This window comes from Gopherus flavomarginatus, chromosome 14, assembly GCF_025201925.1.
Source record: "Gopherus flavomarginatus isolate rGopFla2 chromosome 14, rGopFla2.mat.asm, whole genome shotgun sequence".
NCBI classification, from domain to species: Eukaryota; Metazoa; Chordata; order Testudines; family Testudinidae; genus Gopherus; species Gopherus flavomarginatus.
The window spans coordinates 19,317,057-19,332,574 of record NC_066630.1 but is presented as its reverse complement, the minus strand read 5'-3'; the positions used below and the strand labels follow the sequence as shown (position 1 = coordinate 19,332,574).

At 41.5% G+C, this 15,518-nt stretch overlaps 1 protein-coding gene across 2 annotated transcripts in view; it reads right to left on the bottom strand.

The window, feature by feature from the left end:
* Positions 1–386: 386 nt before the first annotated feature.
* LOC127034208 (transcription initiation factor TFIID subunit 4-like) overlaps positions 387–15,518 on the bottom strand; it is a 208,924-nt gene continuing 193,792 nt past the window's right edge. For both annotated transcript variants that reach the window (XM_050922813.1, XM_050922814.1), the window contains exon 15: positions 387–847. In XM_050922813.1, the coding sequence (XP_050778770.1) occupies positions 680–847 (168 nt within the window). In that variant the 3' untranslated portion in view covers positions 387–679. The remainder of the gene's footprint in view (positions 848–15,518) is intronic.

Genomic DNA, 15,518 nt, shown 5'->3' with positions numbered 1-15,518 from the left:
ACAAATGTACAAAAGGTTGAGCAGATTTAGAAAACAACTGGAAGCTATTCAAGGTCACTCAGCTGGGACCTGAATGCACAGATTTCATACACTTAGGAACTGGCTCAGCAAATGAGTAGTAAAAGCAAAAATCATAAATATATAAAATTTGTGGGAGTGCAGGATGGCTACTCTTTCAGCTGTGCAAAAAATTGTAATTGTAACTAATCTAAAATTATAATAGGCATCACTGTGGTTAGTCATTGAAAACAGCGCTAGTAAAAGTTAAGGAAAGAGAAAATCTAGCACTGTTATTGAACATACTGCTAATAAAACAAATACCATCCTTCAGGCCCAATCCTACAAACTCTTCTTGCAAGTTGCCCAGTGTCATCAGTGGGATTTGCAATCCAGCTCTGAATCTGTATAAACTCCCTCTCATCTACTCAGGTTAGCCTCATCTAAAAATGGCCAAACGCTGTAAAACTTCAAGCTCAGATCGTATCCATGGATTTAACCTCTTTAAAAACCTTTTGCACATTTTCATTTCTTTTTTCATTTTATGCAAAGGGGATTTATTGCATGTGTCTGACAACTTTGCAAAACCAAACTACTGGAAAAAAATAGAAGGCACATTCAAATTACAGATTTTCAATGCAGGTTGAGCTGCTCTATGAGAAAACCAGTACAATTCTTGGCTTTATTTAAGCAAAGCTCTGTAGAGCAGGAGAGAATGGCTAGTTTCTCTTTCCTGTTCCATGTAAAAGATGAAGTCCCTGAGGTTCACTCGAGTTATTTTCTGTCGCGTATACTGTCTGGATGAAGGGGCCCCATAACCAGCCTGACCTCCACTGGTCATGCCCAAAGCCTGTAAGAGAAATAAAGACCATTGATGTTCTACAGCAAAACAAAGATTCTTTTCACGTTGGATTTTTTTTTTAGTATCTTAAATTGATAACTATGAGCCTAACCCTTACACATGTCAGAAACTTTACAACTGTGAGTAGTCCCACTGAGTTAACGTGAGTAAAGCTATCCACATGCATTCATGTTTATGAGATTGGGCCCTCCGTGTTTATGCAAAACACAAATTCATCTCTAGTTAATTCCATTTAAGTCTGTCAAGTTATACAACAGAAATATTTAGCTCATTAAATGTCAAAAGTCTTTTTCGAAGCTAGCTTAGTAGCAGTACTTCAGGTAATCATAGAGGGCTGGTACGTAAGTCTGAACCATGTTCCTGGTTCTTTGTACCCAGGACTGGAAGAATGTGCTGGATGTATATCAACATGTGGCTAGTGTGATTACTCTAGTAGTTGACTGGGTGGGCAGTTGAGTCTGGACTAGACTCTGATACTCTCCTCTGGGCTGCACCGACACAGGCCCAAGGTGATGAGAGACTGATGCAATTTTGCTAGCGGGCACAATCAATCCTCAGCTGGTAGACGGACAAAATTAAACAGGCGAAAAACCTGGCATGAGAGGAAGCCTCAGGCAGTATGAGGTAGTGCAGACAAGTGGTAGTAAAAACATTTTTGAAGCCAAGTTAAATAGTTTCTGCACCTAACTAGTCCAGCGCAAGCTGGCCCTCTGTGCAGAGATGAGTTTCATTCACTATACCAGCCTCAATTACTGATCTTAAAACCAGAACACTAAATTCTCAAGATCTAAGAACTCAGTCCACAATTTATAGCCCCTTTAGAATGTTGTTGGTTCTAGAATGGAAAGCCTGCTACACTGGAACATCGAGGATTTTTCCATTTAGGAGACCACTGTTGGTTTGTACAACTTTTCATTGCTTCCAGGTGATTTTTAACAAAGAAAAACAGTAAATAACTTAGAAAATAAGGATTTGAAATGTCTAAATTATTTTGAAAAACTTCTAGAATGTTTTTGAAGAGTTCTAGTCGGTTTTGAAACCCAAAACTTACTTGGATTCATCCATTCTTCAAAATGCTCCCAAGGTTTTTTTTTTTTTTCTTAAGATAAAAAGTTTAATATTCAAGGATCTTTACTGCAGCACATTAAAAAACATTTACTTATATGCAACTCTAGTCCTGAAGAGGAAAAATACAATACATTCTGAATAGGGCATAGAGTGGCTGATTTCTTCATTGCCTTTCTGTTCACTCGCCTTGAGAGAGAGACTCACACTTTCATGACTATACTCCTCATGAGTTATTTCTCCTCTGTTCAGTTATTAAACTAATGTGAATGGAGCAAATCCTGTTCCCCAGCACCATGAAAACAAAAGGCTCTGAATGTAGTGGAACAAATGTGGACATGCTGTACAGGATGGGATGGGCAGTGGAGATGCCCACAACCACAGTCAATTATAGAGCATTATTTTCCCATATTGGGAGCTCCCTGTGTGGAGTTGTATTTTGACAGCCATATCCACATGATAAATTGCAGAACCATATGAAGAAGTGCATGTATCATGCACCTTCTGACGGCCTCTCACCTGCACTCTGATCACTCATCTGTTTCTGCCAGGGCCATTGTCATTATTCCAAAACTCCAAAAAGCCAACTTTTTTTTCTAAGTAACCTGACTCAGACATGTTTTCCTCCTTTCACTCCAAATGTTGAACCTCCTTTCCCCCTCCTACAAATTACGCTGGCCTGAAGTCCAGCACAGTTAATGCTGGACCCGTGACAGACTTATTTGTGAGGAAATGAAACTATTCCAAACTCATGCTGATAATACTTTTATACTACCATAGCATGTCAGTTTAGACACATATTGCAACTGTAAAGTATTACTAGAATGAAACGATCTAATTTTCTCAAACATTTTCTTCATACAAAGCTTGCTTCCAAAAAAAAAAAAAAAGCTGGCAAATGCTTTTTTTTTTTTAATAGTCTGAAAGCCACTGTAGCAAATAAGTTACTATGTGTTCATTGGCCAAAGTGGCTGGAATGAAGATGAAATAAATCACACTCATTACATTTATTTTCTGAAATACTTAATTTTTTGTTGGAAAGATCATATTTTTTTTTATAGCGGGTAGAGTAAAAGTGACATTTGTAACCTGAAAGCCAGGTTTGTGTTTTCGTAACAGCCCCAGTATTGTAAGACACTCAGCTATCCAATACCATTTTGTGATTTAGTTTTACAATGCAGATTTTTATGAACAATTTTAGAACAAAGAGTGCATTTAAACTGACAACACTAATTTAAACCTGTCAATGCAATCTCTACTTTAGAATGACACCAATTTCTGTTTGGTATCGCACTGTACTTAAAATCATTCTGCAATGCTCCATATGGCAAAAACATATACTATTAATTGCCACAGATTTTTAAAATTATTTACAAGAATGCAAACACAGTTAAAACTAACTGTCGAGCATAGTAAGATTGAAGTAATGCATATCTGGCAAAAAACACATTTTTATCAGTGTGACAGATTTTTCATTAATAAGCTCTGTGTTGCCTGTATCCATAGCAACTAATAAAGGAGTCACAAAGATAAAAGCTCTAATAAAAACATAAATGGCTAGAAATTGTTTACAAATTTTAATTCATAGCCCACCATGTTCAAGCTATCAGAGAATCATGCCCACTTCAATGTATATATCATAACTATTTTTTGTGAAGCAATGAACTACTGTTTTTAATGCAAGAAGGACCTTTAGAAGACAGGATTTAGACCAGGAAAATATTTACATTTCAGTTTGTTCTGCCCCTTCATTTAGAAAGGACATACAGAAATTGGCTATGGGCAACTTCATTTCTCTATCCCCTATTCCATTTTCTGTTGTCCAGCCTTGCTGCTCCATCCCACGCTGGGGGGTGGGTGTGTTTCTATTCACTTTTCAGGTTGCAAATCTCAGGGAATAAGAAGACAGTACAGAGCAGTTGGCTTCTCCTGCGCTAGGCTCCACTCATGTTCTTTGTGCTTTGCCCATGCACAGGCTGCAACGTGACACTCAAAAGTGAACTGAGTATCTTCATTTTGCACTGGTGCACAGAGCAGAATGGGAAAAGAGAGGCTCAGGAAATCAAATACAGAAACAAGCATTCAACACATGATACCACCATGTTCTCTGCAGAGATTAGCTCACTGATGTCAATAGGAATCTCTCTCTAGACTTCCATAGCTTTTTGCTCAGACCCCAGCAGTACAGCAGGGCAGATGGCTGTGTGTATATCTGTTTTTTTTTTTAATGATACTGTTGGATTGCCGAACTGTCTGAGACAGTGAGATTTGAACCTATGAACTAAAAGCGAGAAATGGCAGAAAAGGGTAACTCTGGTACTTTGGCCTGTTTAAGGGCACATCTGAGGCATTTTAAATTCATTTCCCATGTAATGCAGCATTTTGGACATATTTCTCAGTTTGTCTGCTGCATTTATGATTGTATCCTATACAAAACAGACATTTCAGGAAAAGTAGAACAAAAATGATGGAAATCAAATACTGTTCAAAGCTACACTAGACCACCAGATAAGCACCAGACATGTTCCAAAGAAACACACACTCAATGTGGATGTCACAGAATGTACAAAAACAGACAATTTTTCATTGACATTAACCCAAAACGACATCCACCACCACTGAGACAGAGAGTCAAAATGCCCCTACGCATTAAATTACAGTAACATCACCAGATGGACATTAAAAATAGGCTTAATCGCTCACAAAAAGTATGCTACTACCTTTAGCAAGCAGAATTGCCTAATTTACACATGTAAGAAAGGATGTATTTTAAGTTATATAATAGGGGTTGCAATAGTGAACCAATTAAAAAGTTACACTTTTCCTCAAATATGAAAAAAAAAATTCAAGTTTTAAAAACGTTGAACTGTGGAGATACGCTGTGAGATTCTAGCTGGGAAATACAAAGACAAGGGCAAGTGCAGAAGACTGCATTTAATATTTTATCAATCCCTCCTTTACCAGAAAACAACTGAGTGTTGACATCTCTCCTTTGAACACAATCTTGAACTGAGGCTATTGCATCTCTGTGACCGAGAGAAACAAGGCAATAACGATAAAACAGATCTACTAGTTTTCTTCCCAGGCTACATGGCCTGTCCTTGTGGCAGACTAACACTTCAAGCCAAAGTCCAGAAGTGGGAATCATGAAGTAACGCTTCAAAGTAAAGCCAAGACACAGATGCCTGTGGCTCCTGGGGTTCCTAGTTGTCATGTCTGGGTAGGACAGGGACAAGGATGGTTGAGGTTCAGACGTCTGTATTTTGACACAGGAATGTAGCTTCAAAAACAACAGGGCCTGGGTGGAGTATATTGGAGGGGAGATGTTTGATACAGGGGGAAGTAAATTGGGGGAAGATACCGGGAGTCTTGTCTCTCCAATTTCAATTAACTCAACTGAGAGACGGGGCATCTCTTATCTGGCTCTGAAAGTGAGAGGCCTTTGTGATCAGAGGGTAATCTTTGGGATAAAAATTAGATAGGTGAAAGAGTGCACTGGAACAGATTAGAGCTACGCGCAGAGGCACAATGCAAATGAATGAGCATGTTAGAGTGTTGGTGGAAGTCACTGGAGAAATTGGTTAGAGTTATATCAGCCCCGTAACTGATGGCGGATGGCAACCATTTGTAAATAAACCCTGCAAACAGATACAGTTATGGCAAAGAGGGTACTTCTCCGTCTCTCCCATGTAAGATGAATGCAGCCATTTGCTTTGGATGTAGACCTCGCCACACTTCCTCATACTTTTGTCAACCCAAGATTTGATGATTCCACTTGGGACATTTGGGATGGTGATCTTTGCCCAGAGCGTAGCATAGTAACCAAAGTCTGAATTTGGAGGTCAAAAAGGGACAGGTACGTCTTTATGTAGAACAAATGTTGCTGCAGAAGCACTGTCACAAGGCAGGACTTCTCCCCAGCTTACTAAGGACTCGCTGCGATGCGCACTATCTCTATGTACTTTTATTGTCCAACTCAGGTCAAATCAACACAAACAAATTGCTCAATTCACCCTCGGTTACAGCCCCCAGGGGTTTTTCCCCCTTTAGTTCTTAGGTTCATTCTGCAGCTCCTCCCAGGGACTCTCGCTGTCCTGCTGCTACTGTTTCCCTGCCTCCCCCATAGGGGACTGTGGCAGTCCTAGTTCTCCAGGAATCACTACTCCCAGGGAGCAGGCATTGAAAGCCTCATGTCCACCCCTTTCCTAACTGGCCCTCAGTCTGAATCACCGAGACGCCCCCGCCCCCCCATCTGGGTCTCTATGTAAACCCAGGTACCCTCTTTTAAAGCTCAACTGGGGTCAGCTGACCAGTCACAGGTGCACTGGTCCTCTTAAAGGGACAGTGTCATCTTATGAAAAGCAGTCTCTGGGCCCCTTGACTCTGGAACATAGTCCCAACACCTTGCTCTGCCAGAGCCCGGGTGTGTTAGACTCTCCTTTCTTTGGGGCATTTGAGGAGGGGATGAGATCAGGGTAGAATGGAGGGGCTTGCTAACTGTAGTGTAGCAGAGTGGGAATGAACTAGGATTATGTGGTTCTCCATGGATTTTAGCAGTTCAATGCATTTATTGATTATTGTTTTGTTTCAATATTAGACATCCCAAAGCCTGGGGAAGGAGATGGTAGTTGTATGCTTGGAAAAAATATAAGTAAATAAAGATGTAGCAAGGTAAAGTGGACATATAAATACCCCGAGTTACAGAACGCAGGGAAGAATAGAGAAGTACAGAACTGTTGTGGCTTAGAGGCTATCGCAGGGAACTGGGAGTCAGGAGACCTAGACTCAAGTGCTCAATCTGCCACTGGGTTACTGGGGACCTTGGGAAAGTAAAAAACAAACCCCCCTCCTTTTTGCCTCGGTTTCCCCATCTGTAAAACTAGAATACCACCTTTGTGATTTTAGATCTGTGACTAAAAGAGGCTTTATAAATGCAAAGTAATTATTATTTATAATTAGCTGTCCCACATAATTTAGGGCTCAAATCAGCTCCCAATGAAGTTAATAGGAGTGGTTTCATTGATTCCAATGGGAGATGACTCAAGCTCTTAATCAGCATAACCAAAATGTGATATGTAAAAAAATGACCTTTTAACAGCACCTCATAGATTAGCAGTACTACATGAAACAATAAAATTGTGGCCAAACTCAATCCTACAAAAAGTCTTAATACGCATGATGCAAAGCCTTTACAAAAGATTTGTTTTCTAATACGATTCCTCCCCAAAAGTCACCAGTTAGCCTTTCAAATCAACAGCATTTATAAAATGGATTAAAGTTCATTATTTCTTTAGGAAGCCAGTGATTTTCATTTGCAAACATTTTTGGCTTATACTAGTTCAGTGCAACTGCTCCTAACTACTTGGTTCTGGCACGCGCTTGCTTGTTGCACCCTCTTTGATGCAAATACATCTCATTTCCCCTGGGCATATAAACACACACCTCACCCTGCAGTCAAACATCAGAAAAACTGATTTGCACGAGTATTTACAAGCACCTTAAATACCAACACAATTGCAACATTTCACAGACAGCATGCAGTAATTTTTAATGTCATGAAATAATGAGGAAGGTTAAGTATACTGAGCCATGATGTTTAGAAAATTCTCTCATTAAATGTGATCCTTTCAATGGATATGATTCAGACGGAGAAAAAAGTGGGCGGCCATTACAAGAAGAAAGCTTTCTGAGGTTTCCTTGCCTTAATATATGGCTTTGTTTAACATAATATAGTACCATATTACAATGGAAACAGTCAGCTTTATAAAACTACTTCACCTCAAAACCTTCTAGCTGGAAGAGACTGGCATTCACTACCAATTTGTCCACCCATCCTTTCTTGTAAGAGAGCATTACCCACAAAAACACAACCTGATCTCTGGCAGAAATTGGTTATGCAACACTATTTCTAAAACAGAGGGTAACAACCTTGGGAGGAGATCAGTACACCAGTCTGCCTGAATGAAAAGGAGTGATGCAGGGTTATGTCTAGCTTTGCCTACTGAAGGGGATTAGCTCAGGATGCGCAACTGCCTGAGCACCCACATGTCATTCTCACAGAGATATCAGTCCATTTGGAAAGTTTCAGTCCCTTAAATCAATTTATGCACAGTGTCCCATGCATAGTTACGGCGGGAAAGAGAAACTGAAGTTCTGCCCACACAGCGATTTATCTTCAGGTTGTGCAAAGAAAGCGGCTTTCTGATGGCTGCCATTCATTGATGAGAGAGACAAGGTGGGTGAGGTAATAAATATCTTTTATTGGACCAACTTCTACTGGTGAGAGAGACAAGCTTTTGAACCGACACAGAGCTCTTCAGGTCTGGCTGTCTTTCCCACCAACAGAAGTTGCTCCAATAAGATGATATTACGTCACTCACCTTGTCTCTCTAATGTCCTACCACCTGGCTATAACAACACTGCATGCATTCATTAACAACAACCGTCATTTGGCTGGTTACCTGGGATTCCACTTATAGCAGATGGCACCTTTATCGGAGTGGAACATGCTGGCTGTTAGGATTGTTCTCAAACAGCACTGCTCCCTAGCATCATTAGTCACCAAGTCTTAGGTTCTTATTAAAGGCATTTTTGTTCTTTTGCTGGCCTTCCACTGTAAATCCTCTGTTCGGATTTTGATCTTGACACAGTTGCAACTTGTCAGGATCTTGTAATTTTTTTTTTCTTTTGCTCTCTGTGCCATGGGTTATAGCTGTTGGCATTATTGTTCCAGTGTCTACATTAAGGACTGCAAACTCGATTCAGTAAAATGAGAACACACCCAAAGGAAAACCCAAACTAACTTCAGAGTCAGATCTGTTTGGAATTCTAAGTCTCCTCCACCTGAAGCCAGCACCACTTCACATACCCAAAAGAGCTCCAAATGGTCCCCTCCCCACCATTCTCTATTTGGGCAGGTCGGCAGAGAGCTATTCACTCCCTCTGAAGAAGATGTAGCTTGCAGATTGAGGAGTGACAAGCAGAACTGAAGGCCAAACAGGAGATATAAGCTGAAGGACTGACCAATAGTTAAGGAAATGGGGACTTTCAAAGATAACCTTCCAAAACTGCCTGGACTATATTTTGAAAATAAATGAAGTACAACTGTGCTCCCAAATGCAAAAATCTACATTAAAAGACTTCTATGGTTCCATAGTAAGACAATCAAAAGTCAGAAAATACTAAAGTAAGATTGCCCACATAAACTTAACTATGACCTCTTGTGCATTATGGTGCAGTCTTCAACTACATTTCTTAGATAATATAGAAGACATATATTATATTCTGTTTACTATAATATGTGCTATTTTAATAAATATATTTTACCATCAGCTGTAGATACACGTATATAGCATTTGTAATGTAAAAACTTGTATATTAAATCAATTTCAAATCATCCAGTAAATTTTATTGGCGTTTTTGGGAAAATACTAGCAGAATGCAGCTACACTTGACTGAGGTCACTAGAATTTACAGTGACCTCCACAGGGCTATGAGAAAATACATCCTTTTAATCTTTATTTGGCAACTTGTGTTTAAAGATCAGATATTTTAATTTCACACTCACATAACACCTGGTTAATCACTACTAATCTACTTAGAACTAGTTGCATTTTTAATATTATTGTCCCAATCAAGCAGTCATTACCAATCATAAACATGTCTAAATCACTCTCTTAAGATTCATCTCAATAAAACAGGCATGCTTCAAAGTAGCAGCATGCATGGTAAAATAATTTACAATTATATAGCACCTTTCATCCACAAATACTTGACACATTGTATACAGAGCACCACGGAACTGAAGAAACCTTTAAGGGAGCGGGCAGCAGTCAGCTGTGTACAGCATGCTGCAGAAGAATGAGGGAGGTGAAAGTTTATGCACTGATACAGGAAACCCCTTAGTCTTATGAAATATATCATGGACTCTTTAACACATACAGTCAACAGAGGTTCAAGATGATGGGCTGGTCTGAAAAATCATACACAGTAAGCTGCTGGAACTCTGCAAAACTGCCTTGAATCAGCAGAATAAAGCTCCTCCCACTGTCAGGAATCTTATTTCACAGAAAAGGTCACCTGCATGCACGAAGGACTCACAGGCCACTACCAACAACAAGCTGAGAGTAGGACTGGAGAAACAATGCCTTCCCCTTCCAAGAATTGAGTTCATTGACATAAGCAGTAGTCATGGAAGCACCAGCAATAATCAGGGCCATCAGCCCTTCCCGGATGGTAGAATATCTAACACCTAGCACTCCTAATGACAGAAGTTGTCAACACTTCCTTAGCTCAGGGGAATCTCCCCCACCCTCTCCTAAAACATGCAGCAATCCAACCAGTGCTAAAAAACCCCCATCACTAGATGTTATACAGGTCACAAACTATTGCCCAGTGCCTAATCTCATTCTTTCATGCAACTTAATCAAGCTAGCAAAAAATCTGTGTCCAACATCGTCTCAGACAACACGGATGATGTGCTAGAAGTATGTCAAAGATACTGAGTTCTACATCAAACAAACAGCATTAACTCCTGCCCTGCCCACTGATGTGCAGAATTAATGACTGCAGCACCCTGTTCCAATGATCCCTGGCCAATGTAAGAGCCCCTCGGGGACTGTTACAAGCCAACGACACTTAGTAGCCATAAGCTAGTATAGGTGGCCTTGGGGCCAAACTGGCACTCAGCTTCACACAGCCCCAGAAATGTGACACATCTTTGATACATCTGAGGACTCTGTTCCAATAGATGACAAAAACCTAGGTTCTGTTTTTAGCTCTGCCACAGAACAACTATATATTCTTGGAAATCACTTAACTCAATTCCTCCGTTTTGTCATCTATGAAATGGGGGTAGGGATATTTGATGCTTGGAGTTGTCATATAAGGTTTGAGAAGTGCAGAGAATTAAGGTCAGTCAGCCAAAGTGAGAATAGAATTTTTGCCTCCTTCACATGTGACAATTGGTCATCTCTCTCGCTCTCTTTTTTCCTTCTTCAGATAAAAGCTGAATAAAAGTATTTCGTTTTAAACTGTTCATTATCTTTCTTCTATCCTTGACTCCACAGCTAGTATACCTTAAAAATTTCATGTTTTAGATCCTCCCACTTTTTGCAAGGTGCTCAGTAGCTGCTAGGCTTTGTGGTCCCCAAATCTTTTCATCCATGTTGTTCACCAACTTGCTCTTCGTTGCAGATATACACCTTGCAATAGTCTCAATCCACAGACATCTTGCAGCTACCACAACTCATTGCCTTACGTGGATTCCTGAGTGATTTACCTGAGTAAGAACTTCAGGACTTGGAGCTGTATTCTTGTAGACATAATTATGTATAGAATAACCTCTTTATTCTGTGTGTGTGTATATATATATATATATATATAAAACACACACATACATTTCACCTGGAATGCTCCTGCTCCTATGCTTTGCAAATATTTAATCAGGTGCTGCTCCCTTTGAAATACAGACCCTGCCAATTATTTTTAGTTGTCAACATCAAGGCAGTCTCTTTTACTCATCTTTCAACAGCAGTTTACACTCTAGCACAAATATTTTTGTATCCTTGCCCATCTTACTCCAGTCCAATCATGTTGCATATCCCTCTACTTGCCATCACTGTGAGACAAAGAAGTTCAAAACAACTCTGGAGGAACTGTGATGGATCAGCCAACAGGAAAAATAGTCCCTAGAATCGTATTTGATTCTCATCTGATTTCTTTTCCTTTATATTTGTTCAAAATCATTATCTGTATTTTGCATCCTTTGATTTTGGCTGGTCCTTCATTTTGTAATCTATATGATTGTGTGATTTATTCAACAAGAAACTTAGAACATTGGACCTGTTTTGATATTCTCAGAGAAAAACCGAGTTCTCACTCTCAGGTTGGGTGCAGCAAGTCAGATACTTTATTATCTCCAGCAATTGCCTGGAGGGATCTCTAGCAATTGCCTGGAAGGAGAGACCTAAACAAGTCTCTCTCCAAGTAAACAATTACAGCACGCATTTATATCTTTGTTACATACAATAATGGGTAACAGCTGTATTTTATTTACATAGGTCATCCTGATATCTTATTTTTCTCACCTCTGTTGAGACTAGTCTACATTCCCTACTTATCTAACACAAGGTTGCAACAACTTCTCACACAGTTCTTTCCCACTCGCCTCACACAATCCTCACTTCTACAAATCTCAAGTTATTAGAATTACAGCTAGCCTGACTCTTGCTCACAGAGGGGACTGTTTGCATTGAAATCCCCTTCACATCCCCGTCCATTCTTTCTCTGCTTCCAGAATATCAACATCTGGAATACATATAACAGCAGAAATTAAGTGTTTCAAACCTAATCAAGATATACCTAATTGCTTGCCAAGTAAGGGCTATTTTTCTTTGCCCCTTCCTTTGATAAAGACATGTTGAGCTGAAGAAATGTAACAAATGGGATAGGAAACCAGCTGGGTTCTGGGGGTAGGTGTATGTGGGCTAGGGACTGGGCTCTGGGAAGGAGGGGTTTGAGTATATTTGCTCAAGGGGGCCTACAGGTGGGCTCTGGAAGGGAGGGGTTGTGGGTGTTTGGGTTCCCTGGCTGGACTCTAGGGAGGGGAAGGGAGCAGAGAAACGGGAACTGGGGTGTCATAGGGGTTTCTTTAACTCTCTACTCCTGGGGGAATTTTTGTGTGTCTCTGTATTGTTACAGACTTACTTGCTGACTGGTATTTTGAAATAAATTATCAAAATAATTGAAACTGGCGTAATTATGTAGTATTATTTTGACAAATAAAATTTTCAGAATTTTAAAATATTGTGTGCAGAATTTTTAATATTTTGGTGCAGAATGCTCTCAGGAGCATCTGCACTGGGGAACTTTTAGTATGCACCAGCAGAGTCTACACGGCCCAATTAATATGGATCATGTTAGTGCACTTTACAAATCAAACCCCAGTATACATTAACTGCACCATGTAGACAAGCCCCAATTGTCTAGTCCTAATGGTTGTGAAGAAAACCTTACAAACGTGATCCGAGTGTAGCTCAAAGCAAAATCTTCCTGACTCTGCAGATGGTGTCAAACAAAAGCCCTGAGAGGTGTGAACTGCCCTCATTCATCTCAACTGATTTTCAACTCTTAAGCCTAAGTATGACACATTAAGAGCAAGATTTTCAAATAATTTTGTTATGCAACTGTGCGCCTATTTTGAGCAGTCCTAGCAATTCTGTGCACAAATTAAATAATTTTTGCACCAATGCCCAAATAAATAAAGGGGAAAAAACAACAATGGAATCAGAAGTGCTTAGAGTAAGTTTTTCCACTGAATGATGTTGTATGCAACAGTCGCTGTGTTAAAAGCTCAGGGTATGTCTACATCAACAATTTTGCAGCGCTGGTTGTTACAGCTATATTAGTACAGCTGTATAGGGCCAGCGCTGCAGAGTGGCCACACTTACAGCAACCAGCGCTGCAAGTGGTGTTAGATGTGGCCACACTGCAGCGCTGTTGGGCGGCTTCAAGGGGGGTTCGGGGAACGCGAGAGCAAACCGGGGAAGGAGACCAGCTTCCCCGCGGTTTGCTCTCGCGTTCCCCGAACCCCCCTGCAAACCGCAGGGAAGGAGACCTGCTTGCACAGGGGTTCGGGGAACGCGAGAGCAAACCGGGGAAGGAGACCAGCTTCCCCGCGGCTTGCTCTCGCGTTCCCCGAACCCCCCTGCAAACCGCAGGGAAGGAGACCTGCTTGCACTGGGGTTCGGGGAACGCGAGAGCAAACCGCAGGGAAGGAGATCTGCTTGCTCGGGGGTTCGGGGAACGCGAGAGCAAACCGCAGGGAAGGAGACCTGCTTGCTCGGGGGTTCGGGGAACGCGAGAGCAAACCGCAGGGAAGGAGACCTGCTTGCTCGGGGGTTTGGGGAACGCGAGAGCAAACCGCAGGGAAGGAGACCTGCTTGCACGGGGGTTCGGGGAACGCGAGAGCAAACCGGGGAAGGAGACCAGCTTCCCCGCGGTTTGCTCTCGAGTTCCCCGAACCCCCCTGCAAACCGCAGGGAAGGAGACCTGCTTGCTCAGGGGTTCGGGGAACGCGAGAGCAAACCGGGGAAGGAGACCTGCTTGATTACCAGAGAGGCTTCCTCAGGTATGCTGGGATACCTGCTTATTCCACGGAGGTCAAGAAAAGCGCTGGTAAGTGTCTACACTTGATTACCAGCGCTGGATCACCAGCGCTGGATCCTCTACACCCGAGACAAAACGGGAGTACGGCCAGCGCTGCAAACAGGGAGTTGCAGCGCTGGTGATGCCCTGCAGATGTGTACACCTCCTAAGTTGCAGCGCTGTAACCTCCTCACCAGTGCTGCAACTTTGTGATGTAGACAAGCCCTCAGTCATAAGCTAAGTACAGTAGTACAAACTTCCTACAGTTTTCACTGAGGTCCTCTGAATGGAGGGTAAAGTATGACCTTAATTTGTACATCCAGGCCATAAAACCACTTAAATATGCAATGTGTCTCTCTTCACAGAATGAACATCCCTCCCACTTAAAGCTTAGAGCTGGTCAGACTAACTCAGGAGTCCTCTACTTACATCCTGGACTCCCGCCCACCTTGAAATTACACAAAATACTATCTTAGAGCATGGATGAAACAAACCAAGCAGAAATCCCTCTCATGCATCATCTGCCACAGTAGATCTGATGAGGCTTCACAAAGTCAAATATTTACAAGTTTACATTTAAAAGTAGAAATTATCTAAAATTAATATCTGGTGGTCATCATACATTCAAGCAGCAATGAAATTTTAAGACCTAAATATTATTACCTTCAGCATACGGGACAAACAGTGTGCTGAAAATTAATCACTTGAATAGGAAACAAGATGTTAAAATTTGTCAATAGAGAGCTATTTTTAACCTTTCATGTATTTTTGCAAATGTCAAGGAATACAGTTGATGATTGGTCTAAACAGGGTGACCAGACAGCAAGTGTAAAAAATTGGGATACACTTTTTTTGGGAGGAGGTGGGGGGTACAGCTGGATATATAAGACAAAACTCCTAATATTGGGACATTTGGTCACCCTCGGGGTAAATCAGATTGGGTAACAGTGAATGGGGAAGGATCATGTACAGTGGGAACTGGCTGAATCCTTTAGCCATTCATTTACAGATTTCTTAACATTTAGGAGAGACATCTCATGCCCCAAACTCCCCTGCTCCCTCCATGCCCCTCATGGTTATTGCCATCTTCTTTCTATGTTCTACCCGGGTCCCACGCACATACCATCCGTGCTATACTGCTTATCATGCCCTGCTGCCTCTATTTCTATATCCCCTGCACCTCTCCTTTTTTCATGCCCTGCTCAATTCTCCCTATCACCAACCAACACCTTATGCCCCCTTCCCTTTCATACTCCCATCTACCTTCACTGTTCCATACCCACACTCTCCATGCCCCAACTCTAATCCCCTGCACAGTTCCCTTGCAGGCCTACTGCCAAGTACTGTACACCCCTTTTCTAACCCCCATGTTCTCTCCCCTACCTTCATTCCATGCTTCCTTCTCTGCTCTCCAATTTCTTGCTCCCACCCCCAGACGCTGACCCTC